This window comes from Chelmon rostratus, chromosome 3, assembly GCF_017976325.1.
Source record: "Chelmon rostratus isolate fCheRos1 chromosome 3, fCheRos1.pri, whole genome shotgun sequence".
In the NCBI taxonomy this organism is placed as follows: domain Eukaryota; kingdom Metazoa; phylum Chordata; class Actinopteri; order Chaetodontiformes; family Chaetodontidae; genus Chelmon; species Chelmon rostratus.
In genome coordinates, this window is record NC_055660.1 from 1,713,593 (window position 1) to 1,736,914 (window position 23,322).

Sequence of the window (23,322 nt, forward strand, 5' to 3'; positions counted from 1 at the left end):
TTATTTTTTTTTGTCATTTTACTATCTTTGTATGTTGACTTTGTGTTTGTTCATCGGGGGGGTCACTGGGGGAGGAGCGATAAAGAATAATCCAATCGACGGCAGCTTAAGGTGTTATCCTCCGCGCTCCCGGTGGTCCTGCAAATAGTGTTACCCATCGATCAGGGGACCTCTGAGACACAGCAATATTACCATCGTGTGCTTTCTGAGGGAGGGTGGGCGGGCGGGGGGGTTTAAGACAAGCAGGTGGTTTTGCTTTTGACTCTGTGGTGCATTTTTTTTTTTTTTTTTGGTGACCAACTCTATTTTGTTTGGATGAATTTGACCTCCTAGCTGCACTCTCTCCACACTGCAGGAGGGCAAACAGAAATTCACTCGAGATTCAGAAAAAACAAAAACTTTTTGGAAAAAGCTGTTTTTATTCTTTGTCATTGAGAGTTTACATTCATGTCAAAGGATTTGTTCATGACTGTTTGTAGCAAAAATGTCCTTTTTCAGTTTGTTGGTCAAATGAACAACTCAGTAAACCAGATTAATGGCATCAAGTTTTTCTCTCGCACAGAACCTCCCAGCAGGAACGTGAGCGCGCTGAGCCGAGGGCCAGATATGAGATTAGAGTTTTTCGGTGGCGTCACTGGAAAACGAACGCAGCGCGCACTCTGAATGACGGTTTCTGAGCAGCTGACCGGACGTGGGAACGTTTTGTTTGAATGCTAGATGGACAGTGTGGATGGAAACTCTTTTAATGATGTGCCTTGGAAAAAGTTATTTTCTTTTAAAGAAAGAAAAGAAGAAGCAGAGATTGTACAAATGAATGAGGACTGTGACGTCAGTCAGAGTTGCTCTTTTTCGTGAGACGCTGCAGCTCCTCGTAGGGCGGGGCGAAATGACTAAAGCGTGAAGGAACCAGAGGGTTCAGCAGTTAAACTTTATTAAAACAAAGTGAGGTAACGTAAACGCGGCGTTCATGCTGGGATTTGACCTCTTCAGGTGATTTAAAGATTTGTTTTGTTTCCTGACTGACGGCATATTCTGCAGACTGTCTCAATCTGCACTTTGATGCTTCTGACTGGCTGTGGTGGGGGTGTATCTGCAGTGTGACAGGCTGTTAGATCTGTATCGAGTAAGAAATGTCCAAACTTTTCATCGTTAGAGACATAAACGATCACGCATTGCCCAGCCCTACTTCCTGCTTTGGTTCACATTTGTGTCAAGAAGCTGAAGGAGCTCCTCACTTCACAAAGATTAAAGCGTCTTTTAAGAGTCATCAGAGATGGGGGGGGGCTTAGTTTATGAACTGTCGTCTCCAGAGCAAAGTTTGTTTTTTGCTTTCGTGTCGCTGTTGCACAGAGATTTCCTGAAGCGTGTTGGGTTTTTCTAAGAGCACAAAAGCACAGGGTGGTGTTTGGGGAAGTCAGCAGGTAGAGAGGAAGAGGGTGGCGGTGGTGGTGGTGGGATGAAGCACAGACCTGAGGACAGTCTGTGCTCATAGATGACATCAGAAGCGGCGTCTTACGCCTCGGCCTGCTGAATAACGGTGCTTCTGAAATCAACACGAGGACTTCCATGAATATTATTCCTGCCAAATAAATAGTCACTTTTAAACCTTCCACGCTGAATGATTAACACGACTTCCTTCATGTAATTCCAGATGAATAGCTTTAACTACTTGTAGGCTTTAGGTCAGCTTCCCGCTTTCCGGACCTCGGCCTTTGTCTTTTCTCCTTAGTTTGCGTCTTTATGTATCGGCGGGGCGTCGCTCTGCAGTCAGAGCGCCATCAGCGTTGGTTCATCTTCTGTACCTGTGAGCACCTGGAGGCGTGCTGGCTGGGAGTCAGTGGAGGAGGAGGGCGGACTTTGTTTGGGCTGACATGCTGTGCAGAGTAGGGAGAGTTCTGTGCCAGAGACCTGTGAATATGATCCTTTTTAGCGGATGTGTAATATGTATTCAGAAGATGTTATATAAGTTCCTTTTTTTTTGTTTGTTTTGTGTGTGTGAGTGTGTGTACATGAGTACCTGGTGCTGGCTACATTTGAGCAAACACTTGAAGGTATTGTGTATTCTCTCATTGTAATATAATTAAAATGTTTTCTACATAAAGTGGCTGCGGCCTGGTTATTGTCGGGTGTCGGTGCGCGGCGTGGATCCACACGCTGCTGCGGCAGCGGTGGCGGCGGCGGGGCGAACACGGCGCTGCGACAAAGCAGCAGGAATATGCAGATGAGGATGTTTCGGGGCTTCCTGTTTGGTTTGTGCAGCTGTGAAACTGATCTGCAGTCTGGAATATTAACTCGTTTTTAAAGGTCAGGGTTCATCTGCTGTCACTGTTACAGCAGAGAAACGCTGGCTGGTGAAATCAACAAACAGGCCAACTTAAATCCATAACTTAGCAAGTTTTATTGAAGCTCCATGAGAAATGACAAGACAACAAACACTTTAACTTGTAGCCTTGTTTAAAAAGTGTTTTTGAATTAGTGGCAGATGTTCAACTCTTCGATTAAAAGTCCAGCGGATTCTGTTTTTGAACATCTCACTACAACCTGAAACAGATCTTTATAGTAGCTCATATTACAAATGCTTAATGCTAAATAATTCTTCAAAATACATTCTTTTTTTAAGTACAATTCAAGTCTTACAGCAGGAAAATCCAGACATCTAAAAAGGGAATGCTCTCACTGAAAGGTTAACATCGCCTTCATCAGTGCTTCAGCTTCATGTCGCTGACGCGCCTCAGCAACGACGGCGTTAAAGACGAACTGATCTGAGCACAGAAATGTGAAAACTTTTATGATTTAAGTCACTTCGGTATCTTGTGATTATCACCAACACTTCAGAACAGGCTGTGTTGGTGGTGACGAGCCATCATACAATAAGGTTCACTGTGCAAATATCCCCTGCGTGCACATAAAACTCTTAAGATTCTGATCCTCGTCCTTCCTTGAATAAGTGAAACTAAAACCACACAGTCACAGTATTATGATTTGGTCTAATGTGAACTTCAGGCAGGACCTAAAGCATAAAAACCACATAAATTGACCTGCTGATGAATGTACGCTGTACTGCTCAGGAAGAGTTTTAACATTTTGCATGAAAATAAGATGACTTATGTTAAAACAGGCAGATAAAAAATGTGCATTTACACCTGACGCAGTTTCAGCATTCGAGGGTGCTGCTGGTCACCATGTGGAGGTTTCCACAAAGGCAGCATGTTTCTGACAGAAATGTGAGGACAGAGAAAAGTCTCAGTGTAGAGAAGAGAGGAGAGAATAAACAGCGATCTGAGAGATCCCAGAAAGCTTCAGTCTAGTCGAGAGGATCACAGGTGTGTTGAGTCCGTGTCACCTGTAGGCGTCACCTGTCAGACGTACTGCGGGGGTTTCTGTGGGGAAGCAGCAGCAGATGAAGCCAGACTTCTGGCCGCCTCCTTGGCCTTCGCTGAGGCGTCCTTCACTGTGTCCCTGAGCAGCCGCTGGGGCGTCTGTCCTGCAGCCCGGAGCGTCCACAGAGACACAAACAGTGAGGACGACAGTGAGGACCACAGCCTGTTCTCTGAAGCCCGTTTCAGACATGAAGTACTAACATCACTGGCTGCAGCCAGCACAACCTGACAGGACCCCTGCTGCGTGAGAGGAAGCAGACAGACAGACGGACAGGCAGACAGGCAGAAAGACGGACAGACGGACAGACAGTCAGAGACAGGCAGTCAGATGGACAGTCAGTCAGTCAGGCAGTCAGACAGACAGACAGGCAGACAGACAGACAGACGGACAGACATTCAGAGACAGGCAGTCAGACAGACAGACAGGCAGGCAGGCAGTCAGACAGACAGACAGACAGGCAGAAAGACAGACAGACGGACAGACAGTCAGAGACAGGCAGTCAGACAGACAGACAGGCAGGCAGTCAGACAGACAGACAGACAGGCAGAAAGACAGACAGACGGACAGACAGTCAGAGACAGGCAGTCAGATGGACAGTCAGTCAGTCAGGCAGTCAGACAGACAGGCAGTCAGTCAGACAGTCAGTCAGACAGTCAGGCAGTCAGGCAGGCAGACAGACAGACAGACAGACAGAGAGTCAGACAGACAGACAGACAGACAGACAGACAGACAGTGTGTTTTCTCTCACACAGCATCAGTGATGATTTTAAAGCGTATTTTGCTGTTGAAGGCTCGATCAGTGACTCCTCTTCCTCTTCCTCTTCCTCTCTGCTTCTTATTAAAGTTCCTGACAGCAAACAAACAACCTGGAAGTCGTTTTACTGTTTTACTGTTCTGCTGGATATGAATTAAATCACTGATGCTGTTGGCAGGAGGGGGGGGGGGGGCGGTTGCTCTGATCATTCCTGCTGATGTGCGAAGCCTTTTCTAACCATTAATGTGAGACGGTTCATGTCTGAAAGAGGCTTTTAAGAAAATCACACAGATGAGAAGGTGATTAAACTCTAAAAAGAGGAAACGCTTTAGAAAAAGAGACCACACCGCAGCCTGTGTGCTGCTACGAGCAGCCTGACACGGGATTCGGTGCTTCGGGCTGCAGAGTCTATTTGAGTGTGACCTCGCTGTGAACCCTCAGACTTCAAGCACCTCGTGTACGAACAACAACAACCAGAATCAGATCGGGACAGAGAGCGGGACCAGAGCAGAGACGAGCCGTTTGCTTCACATTCAGGTGCTGTCGGACAGCAGCAGACGCTAAGGGTTTTTTCTGGGAGGGTAGCTGAAACCTCCTCACAGCTGCAGACAGAATAACTGCAGAGAGGGGATCTTATTCATCCAGTCTAAAAACAAAGCTAACAATCATCTGATCCTGTAAAGAACGTAAAGAAAGTGTGAAGTTCAGCTGGAAGCCTCTGTGAGGTGAAGCACTGCAGACTTCAGCCGGTTTGAACGTGTTTTCTTTGGTCTCTCGTGGATGTTTCACTGCTGCCGTTCAGGGAGTTTAAGGTGTTTTTCTTCCTCTGAAGCAGGAAATCAGGTGATTTCTTCAACACCACTGGTCTTACTATAATCTTTGCAGATACAAGTTAAGTTAGTGATGCTAGTTAACGGGGTGCGAGGCCTGAGTCTGCTTTCTCTCTGCAGCTCAGTGAATCAGTCTGAAGGTGTAAAGGGAGCTGAGTTCATTTAGTACTTATTATTTCCCCAAACAGCTTCTGTCAGTGCAGCAGCTGCATTAGATCCAGCATGAAGACACGATTTATTTGACTACAGAAACATAATTACCAGGTAATATTTTACCCAAATCTGTCAACGGTCTCATTTTTTCTTACCTTTCTTTGTTTTTCTTAAAGGACAACTTTCGTTTTTTACAACCTGGACCTTATTTGTAGCATTAAATACGACCATTTACTCCCCCAGACAACTTTGGTGGCATTTGGAGTCGTTTTGAAGAAATTAGCCCCAGAGGAGCGGCGCGTATATCCGTATAATGCGAGTACTCGGGGCATCCATGCGCAGCCTCTATATAACGCATAATCTGCTGAAACTCGTTCATATTCCAATATTTTGTTCTGATTTGCTGGTGCTATTCCCCTCTGAGCCCGTGGTGGCATGTTATCAACATCCAGCGCCTCTAGACAACTACCTCTGACGTGGATGATGTCATTACCGAAGCAGCCAGCCACAACACGGCTGACTCTGCGGCGGTCGGCTACGAATACGCAATAACGAACGATAGCTGTGCCAAACTACAGCTAAACTAGCCGACCGCCGGCTCAGAGGGGAATAGCACCAGCATATCATAAGCACCATATTTTTTAGCCGCTGGGGTTAATGTGTGTGGCACTTTTTTCCTCCCGTCAGCGATCACTTGGCTTCACGCTGGAATCAGTGTGAAATTGTCTGTGTTTCGTCAAATCACTTTCAATCAAATAACTGTTCACCAGAACTCGGTGATAATACGACATCACGGCTTCTCTGAAAACTTCAGCGAGTTTATTTCAGAGTTTTGCATCAGCTTTAACTCGGGGCCTTTCCAGCAGTCCATCACAGCAGTAAAGTTAATTAACTGAGAATTTATTCGCAGCAGCGGATCAGAAGAAGGCTGCTGAGCTAAATATACTGTCTGTGGATGAGTCGGGTCTGACCGTCAACCTGATCGATGCAAACTTCGGCTCAACGTCCAGATCAGCTGACACAAAGGACGCTGCTCTGTCGTCCCCGTCTCCACCGTCCTGTCCAATCAGAGTTCAACAGAAACGCAGCAAAACAGCCAAATCATGAACGGCTTTAAGTCGCTGAAGTAGTTCGTCATTGATTGATTGATTTACTGTATTTTCCGCACTATGAGGCGCATAGACAGAAACTACCATACGGTGGTGTCTGGGGTTGCGTTATGCATCCACTAGATCAGGGGTCGGCAACTCAGATGCGGCTCTTTCATCCCTCTGATGCGGCTCCTGAAAATAATTAATAAGCATTTATTTAAAATGTCTTTTATTTTAGTTTGTTCCTTTTTAAACAAACACCGCGCGCTCACAGATGACAGCTGATCCTGCGTAAAGATGCAGGTGACGACGCACAGCGCTGATGTGCAGACGCTGTGCGCTGAGGTTCAGGAGCAGAAATCACATGATTAATATTTCAGTTGCCTATTATTTAGCATATATTCATATTTTTTCATTATTCAGTGAAATAGTTTTTGAATTTTATTATTCTGGTTGACAGCTGACTGCACGCGCCAGTAAAAGTGGAATACCGCTGTTACTTCGGCCACGCCCCCTGACTACGATAGCCATAATTAACCAATATTCATATAAAAGGTGCATCGGATTATAAGGCGCACTGTTGGTTTTTGAGAAAATTAAAGGCTTTTAGGTGGGCCTTATAGTCCGAAAAATACGTTAATTCATATTTATTAGACACTGCACAATACATGCACCGTACACAGCTGACAGCTCACTGTCTGTATCCTTTGTGTACCTCTACTGTAATTTAGTTTCTATTGTTTTAGATGCATTTTATTTCAAAAGAGAGTTTGCTCTCAGTGGCCCTCCCTGGTAAAATGAAAGCATGTACAGGTGCACACGCAGGTAGACGTGGGTATACACAGCCAGATGATGGCAAAATGCAGTAGCTAATTTTCAGTCACGAATGTGAGCCAACGTGTGTTCAATGTAAACGTGCGACTTTTCTCAGGCAATGCAAAACATGCATTTTGCGTTCTGATGCGACAGCAGCTGCAGGCTGTTCGGGATTTTCACTTCATTCTGATGTTTCTGTCAACAAACATTAACATGAAAGTATTGACTGTTACAGAGGCGACACATTCTCATCTTAAAGTCTTTCAGGTAGATTTCAGGTAGATTCTGACTAAAAACATCAAAGTTTAAAGATGTGACCTCATTAACACATCACTCCTAACAAGAAAACATTCATTTGGGGAAAAAGAAAAATACTGCTGTTACTAATATTCCTCTAACAGTACGGTCGACTAAACTACAGACTATCTACAGCACGTCTACACCGACGCTCGCTAACTGTTCAGTCACGACCTGCACCAGCATACACATCACGCAGGGAGGCAGGCGCCCCCTCTGCCACACAGTCTACTGAGCAGCATCATGTGACAGCCCTGGGCAGGGCCCGGGATGGCAGATGGATGAACAGACTTACCACAACGCTCAGCCTGATGCCGATCCCTGCAGTGCCATCGACAGAGGGGCAGCGGGACAGAATCACAGACAACAGTACGCTGCATCAGCACGACGCCAACCTCGGCCGTCTGGGCCAGTTCACCTGCCTGGCGAGTAAAACTGACCCTTCGAACCACCATGTTCTCTGTGTTCTTCTAAACGGGAATATTTTCTCGGTCTTCTGATATTCAAGTTAATATCTTTGAGTTTTTGGCCACTGGAAGTCAGCTTGGCGTTTAGGAGAGAGCGCTGAGACTTTGTGCCGCTTTCTGACATTTAATGGACGGAACACTTAATCGATTAAACTGAGAAAATAATCAAAATGCAAATCAATAATGAAAATAATTGCTAGCTGCAGTCCCACTTGCGATGGAGGACGCACATTTGCAGCAGTTCTGATTTCCTACAGCTGCTGATATTAAATCAACCTGTTTTCTCATGCCTGTGTTCTGTATGTTTTCGGCCTTTTCTGAGTGACTTTCATGCGACCTGCTCCACAGCATTTTGTTTATGCAACACTGATTACATAAATTGTTTTGGTCTGAGCCTACATTTGGAAATCCAAGCTGTTTGTTTGTTAGCTGTCGTGGCTTCATATCCCTCTGCAGTCACGCTGGATCTCCAGGCTTCTTAAATTAACCTGTTTCTCAGAACAAACAAACATGCAGGCGACGCTGCGAGGCTCAACTGAGCCGACTCTCCATCTCCAGAGTAATTACAGCTTCAAACTATTCTGCGACGCTCCAGCCCAATTTGCACAAATAAAACATTTTTTTTGCCTAAATTTGAACGTCTGGGTCGAGCCACTTTTTACTGTCACTGGATTTTACATGGATGTTTAACCATGTGGCCAGAGCAGAGAAGATGCATTAATGAATCTATAAATAAGTGAAATATTGCACAGTGTGTCACAGTCCAGTGTTTGCAGGGAATCAGGTCCTACGTCTTGCATGAGTTTCCTCATTTCCAGAAATGGCAGCAGTTAAAAATAAACCTGTTTCCCTTTTCTCTTTCCCTTGCACTTTCCTCTTGTTTCTGCTGCTGAAGCGTACGTACCCTGTAAGTTGGACAGAGCGTATTCCAGCCCTTTCATGGCCTTCACCTGGTTGCTCTTGAAGCGGGCCAATCCAAACTCCTGGGAAAAGACAGGGCAGGAAATGGTTTTACACGGGGGGGGGGACGTCTGAAAAACAAGGCTCAGCTCACAGCCCTCTCTCTGCTGGTCTCTGGGGGTATTAAAGAAGGCCTGGCATCTTCCTCATCTAATAATAACAATTTGAGCTTGACATATTTCTGGCACCGTTTTCACTTCTCCCCTCATATCTCAAACTTCTTTATTTTGGCATCGGCACTCGGGCTCCCACGCCTCACACCATGACCTACAAATCAAACTAAGGCCTTAAAACAACAGGATTCTGTAGGTTACCCACAAGGATTAAGACAAATGTATTTACTCAAACTGAAGGAGAAATATACATTTCAACACTACAAGACATAAATGTAGGTGATTATTAGTAAATCTAAGCGAGCCTGGCGACTGTCTTTATTAAACCTTGATGCTGTTGAGTTTATATCTGACTCACGTTAAGAACATGTTGGTTTTTTCTAGCTGAAGTCAGACAGATCTTAAAGGTAATGTACACGACACAGATCAGTTTAACGGTGAAGGTACCTGAATCGGTCTGGAGAAGCCGTATATTCCCGAGGATATCCACGCTTCCCGTCTCAGCCGGGTGGTGGCCGGCTGCTCCACCGAGTCTTGGAAAACACAACGTTCCTCAACCGACTAACGTGGGAGAGAGAAAAGTGACGGCAGGTCAAGATAAGGGACGGATCTGCAGAACTGTTGATTCATCACGCACACTTCAGGAACAAAAGCAAAAGAACCAAAAACATTTTTATGTACAGTTTTGACGTACAGTTGTTTGAGAGCTGATCTTACAATTAAAAAAAAACACATGCTGGGAGCAAATAAAGCCAACTTCCTTTCCTGCTCTTCAGCACTTTATATGAGTGTAGACAGAATAATCTTTAAGGGTCTTTGTTGGGTTTAGCTTTGACACACAGCTGTGATCGTACATTTTAACTAATAAAGTAGTGTATTAAATCAATGCGCCAATTACTGGTGGGAATATTTGTATTATATGTTTGTTTGTATGTTAATTCATGTTATAATTTGATTTGGATTCATTAATGTTCGTACTGCGGTAGATTAAAAACATGAGTAGCATAAATCCATCCTGCATAAGCGCAAGATGTACAGCAAGAGTGTGAAAACACACCTAAGAGCTGCATAATGTACAAGTCATGTCAAGGTCCTTCTTCCCTGGGAGATTACTACATCTGAACTGCGCTCGAACGCTCGCCTCCTTTGAAGATCAGGCTGGATGAATGAATATTTCCTCCTCCTTTCTGATTTTAGCAGCTACGCGTGACTGTGCTGAACGGTCATGGCACAGAGTTCAGTCTTTTCTTCTCTGCCAATGCAGCGAACAACATCAAGGAAAGAAAAGCTGCAAAACTAACGAACAAGAACTGATTTTTTATTTATTTGTGAACTGATTTTGAATTGTAGAAAATTAGAGTCTCGGGGTATAAGTCTGCACCTGTAATGACATGTGATAACAGTGAGGTCAGACCACGGCAGTCTCCTGCATCACTGAAACAAGGCAACCCCGAGTTGAGCAAAAACAACCTGCAATAACTATCTGACCACATGGGGGCAGCAGAAAACAGGTTGAGAGCACAGGCTTGTTTGCAAACAGCTGCCAAACAACATATCCAGCAGCTCCAGAGCAACACCATCATTCATTTGGAGTCATGTTTCTGACCACCGATGTTCAGTCTCTTTTATCTCTGTTTTTGGTCTCTACCACTTTCTGAGGGAAATATTTGGCTCTTTAGCTGCTGAACGCTCCACTGTGTTCCCCAGCTAGTCGCTAACTGTGTCTGTCTGCTGGCAGTGAACAAAGCGAAGAGGAACCAGAGAGAATCAGACCCCTCACCATGAGAGTTGTGTGATTCAGGTTCCAGGTGTAGGTGGTCAGGCTCCTGTTGACAGGGTCCACGATGGAGTCCTCAATGATGTACACAGAGCGAGACATGCCGGAGGGGAAGAACCGCTCCGCCCAGCGAGGCAGCCGATTGGTCTTCATTAGGAGGCGTCTGGAGAAGAGCCGGTGGTCCGCAGTCACCTCCCGGTACACGACGTCCTCTGTGAGAACGTGGGTGCTGCTCGATACAAAAACAGGTCAGATAGACGGTTATAGGATGGGATCACTCCATCAGCTGCCCTTACATTATATACACTGCAGCAGTTTAAACATTCCTCCTGTTCGTACTGCTCATTAAGAGCTTACAAATCAAAAGTGTCTTCAAACGCAGGTTTCTGAATGTCTAAAAATCCTTAGGGGTGTCGAAAATGTGCACACTGATGCACATTTGTACCAAATTCACAGCAAGTCTGATTAGCATGATGTTTTTTTTCCCTCTACACTGTGTTAGGATGTAAGCTGTAATCGGGCAAATATGTTTGTCACTAAGCATTATAATAATTGAAATGACAACGATCTCTGTATGAATAAATTAATAAATGACTGACATTTATAGAAATATGCTAAGATCTTATCAGGGTGTAAGAATAAGATCCGGTTGTAAAACACCACCATCACTGTGTACATTAATGAGCTTTTTGGGCTCACGCTTGAAATCAGACCACTTTTAAAATCTTGTCAAGGGTTTGTGGCTCAGAACGAACGCCGTTCACTGCTTCTGCTACTTTCTGCCGTTCACTTTGTTTCATTTTGTTGGCAAACTCAGGCTTCCAAATACTTCACACTTCCTCTGTCAGTTTGAGCATCATCAAGTTTACAGTTGGTAAAATTGTGCTTCCTCTTCCGCTGCTGCTCAGATGCTTCTGCCGTTTCTCCTCAAAACTAAACTAAATGCTGCCTCTTTGCATGCAAACCAGGATGTGCTTGATGCCGTTTATAATAAAGTGTGGGGATGGTCAGAAGGCTCGTGTACATGCGCACAATTTCATGATGATTGACATGTATGAAATTAAAAACATAAATGGAAACAGACGAAAGACTGTGTATGCATGTTTCCTCTTTGTGTGTACACAGATTTCTACACATTTGGCCCCTGGATAAACTTTTTTGTACACAAAATGCCACTGTTCATTTGGGGGATACTATAGAACAAATATCTCTTAAGATTCTGACGTTTTTAGGTCAAGTCATAACACAAATACTAACACAATCTGAGCAAACAACTATAAAACGCTCAAATTAGTTTTACATCCCTGATGTGTGTCCTCAGTTCTCTATCTTAATCATGACTGAGGACTCTTTTTAGTTGTAGGTTCGCAAATGCAAAGCGATCTATATATGGTTCAACTAAATTTTACACGATTCAATAATACACTCCACTCTCTGTGCTGATTCAATACAATAACAAAAAATCCTGCAAGTCTACAAACACTCCAGTAACTTCCCTCCATCATAAATATCATTTTTAGTTGAGTTTTTGGAAACACAAAAGGTTTTAATAATATTTAAACTTTAATGATGTCACTGAATCACACAGCCAGAATGTGATACTGTGAACATTCTTCAGTACTGATCTGAAAATGGAAACACTTTCCATCCTATTTATGATGAAGGTTGAAAATTACTGTAGTGTCTGAAATATCAGATTAAAGCAGCTGCTAAAAATAAAAAAAACAAAGGTTCACAGTTCAGTCTTGTTTTCGCCTGTTTTTACAGTCACTCAAACCTGAAGCTGAGCAGGTATGATTGTGGGCTCTTCTTCTAAATTCAGACACTGAATCACTAAAAACTAGAACATCTTAAAGGCTGTGTCGCCTTTTGACACCCACAACATTTACAATGACCTTCATTATAAAACACTGGCAATGACAAGTTTAATGTACCTGAATGGATTAGGGTACCTCTGCCAAAAAGCAGAGACAACATGGTCCCACGTACTCCTGATGTCTGTGCTGTTACAGAAATACTTGACCATCCTTCTGTCGCTGCTGTACAGGACGGCCCGAGTCCTGAACCCTGAGGCGCCTTGCTGCAACTACACAAGACGATGACAACTTGGGTGCTGACTCCATCCACAGTCTGGCACAGTCCTGCAAAGGTGAAGACAAAGACCTTGACCAAATCTGTCAACCATCAGTAAGAAGTAAAATAACAAGTGCTGACACATTTTACACATGTGCTGAAAAATTATATTTATCACAGTTTGATTTTCACGTTGTGCAACATGTGAATGTGCCTAATATCCATTTATTGCCAAAATAATGTTTTTCTTTGTTCAGTAATTGACAATATAAACGAGTAAACCATCAGAGATTCTGCCACACTGTTAATAGCACACTGCTGGCAAACATCTCAGGATCTCTTGGTGTATTAGGTGACTGTAGGCAATGTTGCCCATCAACAAGCAGGACCGCTTCATGGCAGTATTGGATTTTTGCTTCAATGTGATCATGTACCTTCACTTTCACACCTTCATTTAATTGACTGGGTGAGCCAGAAGCAGCTGTTTCTGTCTGGCTATATTAGCCATTACAAGTTTCTAAATTGATTTTCTAGAATAATTTCTTTATAACCATATTTATTGATGTCACTGTCTAAAATGATTTATACCAGAAACTCCCACTCCTGCTGTATATCATTCGCTCAGGGCTGCAACTAACAATTATTTTCATTATTGATTAATCTGTTGATCATTTCCTTGATTAATTGATTGTTTGGTCTATAAAATGTCAGCAAATGGTGGAAATCGTTGATCAGTGTTTCCTAAAGCCTAAGATGATGTCCTCAAATGCTTGTTTTGCCCACAACCCAATAATAATCAGTTTACTGTCACTGAAGAGGGAAGAAACGAGAAAATAGTCACATATAAGAAGATGGATTCAGAGAATATGAAGGTATTTTTCTTTAAAAAGTACTCAAACCAATTATCAATCATACAATGTATATACAGCTTACAGTGATGACTGTATATATATTTAAATATATATATATATATATAAGCCTGTTTGTTGTTTTGTGTATGTACAAACTGGAGCTTTGAAGAAAATTTAATTTCTCCTAATGTGTTTTCCTAATAAATGAACGGGGGTCTCGACAGTGTAGACGCGTTAAAATACCCTTCTACAACAAATCCCATAAGACACATCCATGACAGTCTTGTACCGTTATCTGATTATGACTTACGTTACTTACGCAATCTGGACACATGTCACCTTGACTTGTGGCTTTACGTTGCCCTATACCTGCGGCTACGGCTTGTTCTTCGGTATCTTATGCCATTGCTGCTAATAATGTGCTAACGTTAGTTCCTTTAGCAGCAAACAGTTAGCGAGCTAGCTAGCTTCGTAAAACTGACTTAAAGTGCTCGACTAATTCAACAGCTTGACATCTCACAGTGACAATGAAACTGAGCGACAACCGGTGCAGCTTATTTTACAGATCATTCGTGTCTGTGCGTATTTGACAGCTAGCTTTCCATAGCAACCACTCAACTGACGTTAGCTGAGTGCAGTGTAAGTTCACTGAAGTTTCAAACGCTCTTTTTTTTATCAGGAAACAAGAGTCTTACCTGAAGTCACTGCTAATGAAATGCTATGCTAATACATATCCGTATAGAGCCTGCTTCTTGCGCCTGAGTTATCCACAAATTAAAAACGTTAGCTATCGTTAGTTACATCCATTATCCAGCATGTGACCGACAGAGCCGTGAGCTGTGAGGTGAACAATTAGCTAATAACTTCTTCTTCTTCTTCTTCGTCTTCTTCTTCTTCTTCTTGTGTGATCTCAGGCTACAAATCAACGTGAAAGGTGCATGCCGCCACCTACTGTACCAGAGTTTGTAACGCCATGACTTCATGAAGAGATTATAATCTGACACTGATATACACACTTTAATAAAGATCTCCCTGCCTCTCGCTGTTTATCCTCTATATCCAACAACATTCTAATACTCCAGCAGATTTTTTTCATTCGTTTGCAAACTTTATTTAAATAAATTACTGATAACAACTCAAGATAAGGGGATTTTCCTCTGCCTTTCCAATCATCTCTGGTTCATTTTTCATCTTCATCTGGAAAGTTTTACGAGCATTACTTCAATAGCAAGGAATCATTGCAACAAATCTTTTGTTAAAAGAATGAATGATTGAAAAGAAAACCTAATTTGGTCCAAACCTTGATCGTTATCAGAAGGCCTGCAAAGTCCACTGCTGTCTGCAAACACAGGCGAATTGTCCAGTGCAGGCGTTAGTCAGATTATTTAGCATGAACTGCACGCATTAAAACAGCAGTGCACACAAGTAGAAAAAAGTTAAATGGCAGAATAGCTTAGCGTGTTTTCCTGCATTTTCTTTTTAAATTAACATTTCATAAAAAGTAGGTGCAGCTGTCAGCTCGAACCATTGCGCCACCATAAAGTTGGGGGGACTTGGAGGAGGCTAAGGTATCCTGACTTTTGAATTCTTGCAACACAAACTGGGATAACCTAGATGATATCACTATGACATCATCAGGAGTTATTTTCTCAGACTTGATAAATCTCCTCCAGAACAACAGGTAGTGGGAGTACCAACCATGAGTATTAAACTGACTCTGACATGTAAAATTAAATGGCCTGTTGCTAGTGAAAATGTTCCTTATCATCCTTGTGGTTTTCGCCATCTAGTGGATAAAAGTGTGCATAAACACCAAGCATATTACTATACCAATAAAAAGGTTATTAATGCAACTTGTCATTTTGCTGATAAAGAGAAGAGTGACTCTTATTCTGCAATATTACAAATACAATTATTATATGTCATGAATATGTCATAAACAAAAACTTGAACCAATTGCTTCAAGTTGTGAACAAAGCCGATTACCACACAGTCAGAGAGACTTCTCTGCTTCTGACAATCTTCTCACACAGCATTTTTGTCATTTCCGAAGTGATTCAGTTAGTTTCATAAATGTATTACAAATAGGAGGCGAAAATAAACTAAAATAAATTGCCACACTTTCTCTTCCGGTCCAGTAGGTGTCGCACCAGAGTTTCCCGAAACGTTCCCAATCGGTGTCACGTTTCCGCTTCTTCTTCTTCGTTGATGCACTTGCCTGCACCGGAAAGTGTCCTCCATGGTGTCATTGTAGGTTTTCTCGAGGTTGAATATTCGTGAAAAAGAAATGTCTGGGTACACGCCAGACGAGAAGCTCCGTTTCGAGCAGATTTCAAAGCTCCGGAGGCAGTGGCTGAAGGACCAGGAGCTCAGCCCGAGGGAGCCCGTGGTACAAGCTAAACCTCTGGGCCCCGTCGCCAAGTTCTGGGCTGGCTTTCTGGAGCCCAAGAGCCTGTGGAGACTTTACGTGAGTCCTGATACACAGCTAACGCTAGCTAGCAAAACAACCAGCGACGCTATTAATGTGCGTGCGAAACGTGGGGACACATAATTAACTAACTAACAACTAACTGCTTTCTTCAGGTTAAAGGTCTGTTTTTTCCACAGCCTGCAAAGAATAAAGATTCAGAATTGTCTTTCTTACCTTCTGACAAAATAATAACTGCGTGTTGTACTATTTATTATTTGCATGTACAATGTGCCATAGGCGGCGATGAAGGAACATGTGGTTAAATTAAACTAAATTAACCTGCTGCCATTAGTAATTGTTTTGCATACAGCAGTTACAGTAATATGACATTAGCGTGTCTTTTAGTTTTGCTGTTTTATTTTAGGAAAATATTTTCCTTATCTTCTGTAATAGATGTGTATTATTAATTATATTGAAGAGAATTTCGAATTTGACTGAATTGAGTGATTAATAACAATTTTTGATAATCATTATAGCAAATTTGGCTCAACAATACATCACACCCTTCATAATAAGGCCCTCTGTTTATGTTATTTATAAAACAGAAATACCAAACTTTCTGTCACTCATCCGTTTTTAATGTGTGGAACTTTCAGCGTAGAAAAATCACAGGTGTGAATAATGCAATTAGTGATGGCTGAATTCCATTTAAGCATTTTTTACCATTTTCTTACTGAGAAAGATCAGTCGGTTAAATCAAAATGTATGGTACATCAATCAATCATGAAAACTGTCATTAGCTGCAGCTCCATTTTAGAGATGGAAGATTGAATCCAACATGTGAATGCTGTTTGTTCTGAGTTTATATATATTCATACAAGTCCACAAAACAACATCTATTTGATTCAATTAGTTTTTTATAAACACTTGTAAATGTTTCGTAGGTGAATATCTTGCATGCATATACTTCTTGCCTCCTTGGAGTGAAAGAGCAAACTCCAACCTAAATTGAAGTATGCATTATCTCTGTGTCAGAAGTCAGAATAAACACTGTCATTCATTTTGTACTGCTCTTCTATTAATATCTAATGTGTATCTCCTTGCAGACCTACAAAGCATACAGAGGTGGAGTTTTCACATTAACACGGCTGTTGATACCTGCTTGGATTGCTCACTACTATGTGAAATACCATGTTGCTGTAAGTAAACAGAAATGTTTAACATTATTTATGATATTAGTAAAACAAACGAAGAGTAAACATAACATGTTACAAATGTGGTACGTGTCTGGTGTACAGAGTTCGACCTTCAGTTGTGTGATTGCCCAAGTTTCTGAACAGCCTCTGATTGACTGATGCTCTTTTACTGCTGTGTATGCTCTACATTGGCTTTTCTTTTTTTTCAGCACAAGTAGGTTATTTGTGAAGAAAGCAAGGAAATCATTCTTTTGCATTTGACAAACAAGTGTACCAGACATTACTCAATTCATGCAGGTTTCAGCTCGGTATATAAATGGAAAATTCAGTAGTGTGACAAAGCATTGATCAGTAGGCATGCTATAGCATACTAAAAAGCAATGTCATTGTCGCCCACAGGCAAAGCCATTTGGCATTGTGGAATTGAAACCCAAGCTGTTCCCAGTAAGTATGACTAATTTATTAATTTTGATATTTGTAATTTGTACAGCTGCATATTATCTTGCTTTACCAATAATGTGTGATGAACTGAAAGTCGGATTCCATGCAAACAGGCTGCAGTCCTGAGACCAGCAGAAGAGCTGCTCTCTCAGATGTCTTAGTAGAGGAAAAGAGAATTTATAATTTGTTTGTGTTTAGGGCGACACCATTCTGGAGACGGGTGAAGTTGTTCCAGATCTCCCCGAAACCCATGGTCATCACTGAAGTTGAAATAATTTCATCATTTTCTTGAGTTTCTGTTGTAAAAACTGTGTATATGCCAATAAAATATTACAAAGTCAAAATATTTTCCAAATCACTGCCAGATCACATCAGTTTAAAGAAAGAATTGCTGGAATGGGGTGTAATGGAAGGAAAAAGTATTCAAATACAACACATTTATAAACATCAGTTGAAAGAAAAAAAAATCACTTTGTTGTATTTTATGGAGAGCAGTTAACATTTTAAATTTAAACCACTGAAGATACTCTGGATTTCCAGGGAGCATATGTGCCTAAAAACATAATGTTTGTCAAATGTGTTTGTTGACCAAATGCTGGGAAATATGTTATTTTTATTCTGATAAGACTCAAAGGATGTATTAGACACGTTTCACACAACAATTAACTGGACTGAGAACCCTCACTCGATAACTAAGAGTGTGAATGTACAGTATGTGGTATCTGACAACATAAAAACAAGGCCTCAGTGGCTCTTATTCTGGTAACGACCGGAAGTGTGCTTCTTGCGGGTTACAGTACAGCATGTACACTGTAGAGGAGATGTTAAATTTAAAGATTAAAACATTAATAGAATAAATAAAACATTCTAACATGATGATTTATCTTGTGAAATACTCGCTTTTAGTTGGTTTTTCAAAATGTGGAAAATACGCTTTTATTCTGAAGGGCGGTAGTGGCTAGTAGCTTGATGGGTCAAAAAAATAAGAGTACAGGGTAGGATGTGTTAACGAGGCCGGGCAGTTGGTCTTGTAAACAGTTCCTCCGAAATGACATGTACGTAGAAATTGTGCTAAACACAGAGAGCTAATCGGCTGACAGCTTCATACGTGTTTGAGGACACCAGAGGTAAATATTGTACAACTTTTCTCGAATGCTCTTACTAGCCTAGGTGCTAGCCTGCCAAGCAAGATAGCTATAACGTCCTAGCCCACTTAGCTAGCTGGCTTGCTAACTTTAGCTAATCAAGTTCGTAAACTATTAACATTGCTAGATATCGCCGTTTCAGTCAGCTATAGCGTCAGTTTATTTCTGACAAAACAGTTCAGGAAATGTCAGGGTTGTTTCGATAATATCAGTGCTTAAATACAACGTATTTCCAAGTGTTAACCGACACTAACATTACTCACTTCTAGGCGGTAGCTAACACCACAAACAGAACGCGCTAGGCACTGTAATAGCCAACCCTGCTAAGCTAACTAACCGTCAACAAGAATGCAATCAAAGGTGGGGAAGGGCAAAACAAGTTTCGGTTATACAGCAGGTTTATTCCGCCTTTTTCTTCTCAGTGGTGCCATATCTGTCAAGGTTAACGATAATGTTCGATGAGTGAAGCTTTCTCAGGGTCCGAGTTAATATTTACACCGCAAATAGAGCCGATGTATGGTTTGAACCGTCATAGTAGACACATTGTAGACTGACCTTTATCATTGTTTTCGTCATGATGAAAATTGTTCAGTATAGCAAGAAACATGAAAGATCACTGCAGCAGGTCATAACCCTTCACAAGGGTTCATGGTTGAAACTGGTGCATACAGTATATGTGAACAGACATGTTCAGCTCTTTTCATTTCATATGCAAAACATGGGTAATTTAATGTGACACACATAGAATGACATATTCTGGACAAATCGATGTGCAAGCCTTTCAGGTACTTAATGAATCTTTTGCATCAGATTTATTTGAATTGATTTTTTTATTATTATCAGGAAAGCATTTGTGCAATTGTTGGGTTTAATAGCAAAATTAAGATACCTAAATTTATATGTGTGATTTTAGATTTCGCTGCAGCGCCTCATTAGAACTTTCCAGGTTATTCTATGGCTGCCTTACCATTCTTATGTTGTGACAGTTTTCAGTTTCATAATAATTTCAACACGACTCTTCTTATTGTGTCAGATCATGTCAGCAGTCAAGATTGCCATGCAGCAGAGCCAGAAGAGTGGCAGAAAGAAGACCTCCAAAGCAATGTCTGCAGAGGTGTCGCCAGACTCCAAGTGTCCTATCTGTTTGGACACATTTAACAATATTTCTTACCTGGACCTCTGCCTGCACAAGTTCTGCTTCCGGTGTATTCACGAGTGGTCCAAGAACAAAGCCGAGTGTCCTCTATGCAAACAGCCATTTAATTCCATCTATCACAGCATAAAATCAGAGCAAGACTTTAAGAAGTATGACCTGCAGCCGCTGGATAACGGCTCTTTTGGGACTTTTGGGGGAGTGCGGTTTAGATACCGCACAACTGTTACCGGATTCCATCGACAGATGCAGAGAAGGACCTCTCCACCTCCAGACAATGGAGTAATGTTTGAAGCCTCGACAAACGCTCCCCAGCAGCCACAGGACCGCTATATCCGGCGGATGATGATGAGGTTGGCAGCCAAAAGGAGAGCTGCAAGTGAAGGGAGGGCAGTGAACCGTGTCAGAGAGCAGGAAATAATAAACTTCAGGAGGGAACTGTACCGACAGGGGGTGAGGGTTCGGGATGTTCGTGATGGCGGCCGCTCCCGAGACACCACGGCAGAGTTCTTCAGAAGAAATCCTGCCTGCCTACATAGACTGGTCCCCTGGCTAAAAAGAGAGCTTGTTGTGCTATACGGGGCCCACGGCTCTTTGGTCAACATAGTCCAACACATCATCATGTCACGCATTACACGTTATGACATGGAGGATGGAGCTATTCAGGAAGAGCTCAGGCCGTTCCTCCAGGGGCGCACAGAGCACTTTCTGCACGAGTTCATCAGCTTCGCAAAGTCCCCCTTCAATATGGAGGCCTACGACGAGCATGCTGTCTACGACTGCCCAGCCCCTTCCTCCAATGAAGACAGCAGCTCCAACTCGTCTGTAATAGCTATCTCAGAGGATGAGGAACACTCAATGGAGTTGGACCCCCCAGGAGATTCCACGTCTACTCTGAGCCACTCCGTGTGGGATGATGAGACACCGGGACCATCATATTCTACGACAGCAGAGCAGAGCAGGGTGGAGTGTCTGTCAGTCCTTGACTCAGACTCAGACAGCAGTTTAGAGGAGGAGGCACAGGACTTTGGGGTTTCTCCGCAGCAAATGAGTCCTCTTAACCAGACAGACATGACTCAGGTTGAAGTTAACAAGGAAGAGTGTTTGTCCTGTGACAGTGATGACTGTGTCATTGTAGGTTATGTTAAGCCAACAGCAGAGAGGACTCCTGAGCTGGTTAAGCTCTCCTCTGACTCTGATGAGTCTGCCATGGAAGATACTAAAGAAGTGCCTGTTCGACCTCAGCACATCCGCTTCTGCAGTCTCAGTCCTATAGCTTCACAGAATAGTGATCCAGGTGGTGCTGGAGGGTCAGAAAATGTAGAAACAGACCGTTATCTGGATTCAAAAGAAAGATGGAGATCTTTGACATCTAGCAGACACGATATGTCAGGACAGTCAGACAGAAAAGACACAGATAGACGATTTGACAGTAATAATAGAGCTAGAGAGAGACACTTGTCAAAGGACGAAGAACGTAGGAGAAGGAGGAGGTCAAGAAGTGGAGAGCACAGATACTCTTGCAAGAGCCCGGTGGTCTCCCACAGCAGTGTCAGCACTCTGTCAAGAGAACGAGGTAATTCTTATTCCAGTGGTAGAGACTTCTACTCAGAATGTGACAGTAACTATAAAAGCAGGGATGGTGGTCACAGCTATCAGTCATATAGGCATTACAGCCAAGAGAGAAGTGATAGTGGTGTACATTACACAGAGAGGCGGTCCTATTACTACAGTAGCCGTAAATACTCTGATCAGCGCTCGTACTCCCGCTCCAGGAGCCGCAGCAGGGACTCGCGGAGACGGGACAGGAGGCATTCTCGATCAAGAACTTATTCCAGCAGTCGCTCCCCTTCCGTGAAAAAGAGATCTCACCACGACAAGCCTGGTGGAAAGAGGAAACACAAAACAAGACATCTGGAGGAACCGCCGGAAAATGCACTTCCCAACTCACATGCCGAAGGTGACTCTCCCACGTCCTCAACAAAACACAAGAAAAGGAGCAAAGAGAAGCATTGTAAAAAATCCAGAGAGAGATCCAGAAAGACTAGCAGGAGCCTCAGTGTGGAGCTCGTTAATGAGGAAAACTCCAGTGAGCGGAGCAAACGTCACCATAAGAAAAAGAAGAAACACAAGAAGAAAAGCAAAAGGCACAAGAGTAGAGAACGCAGAGAGAAGGGCTCGCCCTCTGTCATAACCATTGAGAGTGACAGTGATGCCAAGGACAGCGTCGCCCACACCAGCAGCACTAATAAGGACGCCCCCGTCGACAATACCACAGATGACCTGGTAGACCCAGTAGACCCCACACCTCGCTGCTCTAATGTGTAGTTATATGAAAATTCTGATTTCTGCTGTTTGTGTGTGTGGTGGGAATTGATGAATTCACCCTCAGCTGCTAATGCCTGTCAGCAGTATTTTAGATCAAAACAATGATCAATATGTTGAAGGTCACCAGACCCTTTAAATGCCACTGCAAGTGATTTCTAATGTGCCAGTTCGTGGGACGCTGGTTTACATGACAGACTCAAATATCCATGTTGAACCGGAGAATGGTCATCATTGGGTACATGACTGTTCTAGACCATCCAGGTCTAGTTTCTTAACTGTGTTAACTAACACTTGAAACAGTCCTGTTATATGTGCAAAGTGCCACTATGAGCAAGGCAGAATGGACTAATACTGGCAGTCACACATCCTTTTTAAGTGTTAATTCTAAGTCTGTAAATTCTTTTTTTTTTCTTTTTTCAATGGATGTATTTTATTTCTAAGGTACTCTCAGGGATAAGGTTGATTATAGTGTTTTTTTGTTATATGTCAGCTATATTCTTGAGACAAAACAATTTCTACCTGCTGCTCGTGGAGTGGTTCTTATTATGATTTCAGAATGGGCTCTTTTGTATTGGATTATATTTAAAATAAATACTAATGAGCAAATGTGTTTTCATTATGTTGGTTTTCTGTTTAAGTGTTGTTGAGTTCATATTAATAATAGTTGGCAAAGGGGCCACACATGTGCCCGTCGTTGTAAAGTGACTTTAGCTTGACTGAAATGTTGTTCATTGATTATTGGTTTCTAGTTAGTTCTTTATTGTCATACACAGCAATTACAGTGAAGCGGTCGTTAGCAATGACATTCTTGGCTCTCAGGTTCCCACAGTGCTCATACAAATACATATTTGTCTGTCTGTCTCAAAAATTGCAGCAGGAGAGCAACATGTAAAGGGTAGTAAAATAAATACAGTAGTTAATGTATAATAAATATATATTTTGAGATGTAAAAAAAAATTTAGTAAGCAGGTGGATACGGTGTAACAGACTGTATCGTACCAGTAAGTAAACTAGCAAATGTGCTTAAAGTATTGTGTATATATTTAGTATTTATACTAGTGCCATTATAATTGAGTGTTGCAGTTT

The 23,322-nt window shown here is 42.4% G+C and overlaps 3 protein-coding genes across 3 annotated transcripts; 2 read left to right on the forward strand and 1 right to left on the reverse strand.

The window, feature by feature from the left end:
- Positions 1–2,385: 2,385 nt before the first annotated feature.
- On the reverse strand, positions 2,386–14,418 carry LOC121604646 (PRELI domain-containing protein 1, mitochondrial-like). The gene is made up of 6 exons (XM_041934219.1): positions 14,259–14,418; positions 12,574–12,780; positions 10,643–10,868; positions 9,310–9,423; positions 8,694–8,772; positions 2,386–3,484 (listed from the first exon to the last, which is right to left on the reverse strand). Exons 2-6 carry the CDS (start codon positions 12,663–12,665, stop codon positions 3,360–3,362), a joined length of 636 nt encoding a protein of 211 aa, XP_041790153.1. The 5' UTR covers positions 12,666–12,780; positions 14,259–14,418; the 3' UTR covers positions 2,386–3,359.
- A 1,360-nt stretch (positions 14,419–15,778) lies between these two features.
- On the forward strand, positions 15,779–18,400 carry ndufb6 (NADH:ubiquinone oxidoreductase subunit B). Its single transcript, XM_041933951.1, has 4 exons — positions 15,779–16,030; positions 17,080–17,172; positions 17,569–17,613; positions 17,809–18,400. Exons 1-4 carry the CDS (start codon positions 15,851–15,853, stop codon positions 17,872–17,874), a joined length of 384 nt encoding a protein of 127 aa, XP_041789885.1. The 5' UTR covers positions 15,779–15,850; the 3' UTR covers positions 17,875–18,400.
- Positions 18,401–18,593: 193 nt separating this feature from the next.
- On the forward strand, positions 18,594–22,807 carry toporsa (topoisomerase I binding, arginine/serine-rich a). Its single transcript, XM_041933539.1, has 2 exons — positions 18,594–18,737; positions 19,789–22,807. The coding sequence occupies exon 2, from the start codon at positions 19,792–19,794 to the stop codon at positions 22,234–22,236; it is 2,445 nt and encodes an 814-aa protein (XP_041789473.1). The 5' UTR covers positions 18,594–18,737; positions 19,789–19,791; the 3' UTR covers positions 22,237–22,807.
- The last annotated feature ends 515 nt before the right edge of the window (positions 22,808–23,322 follow it).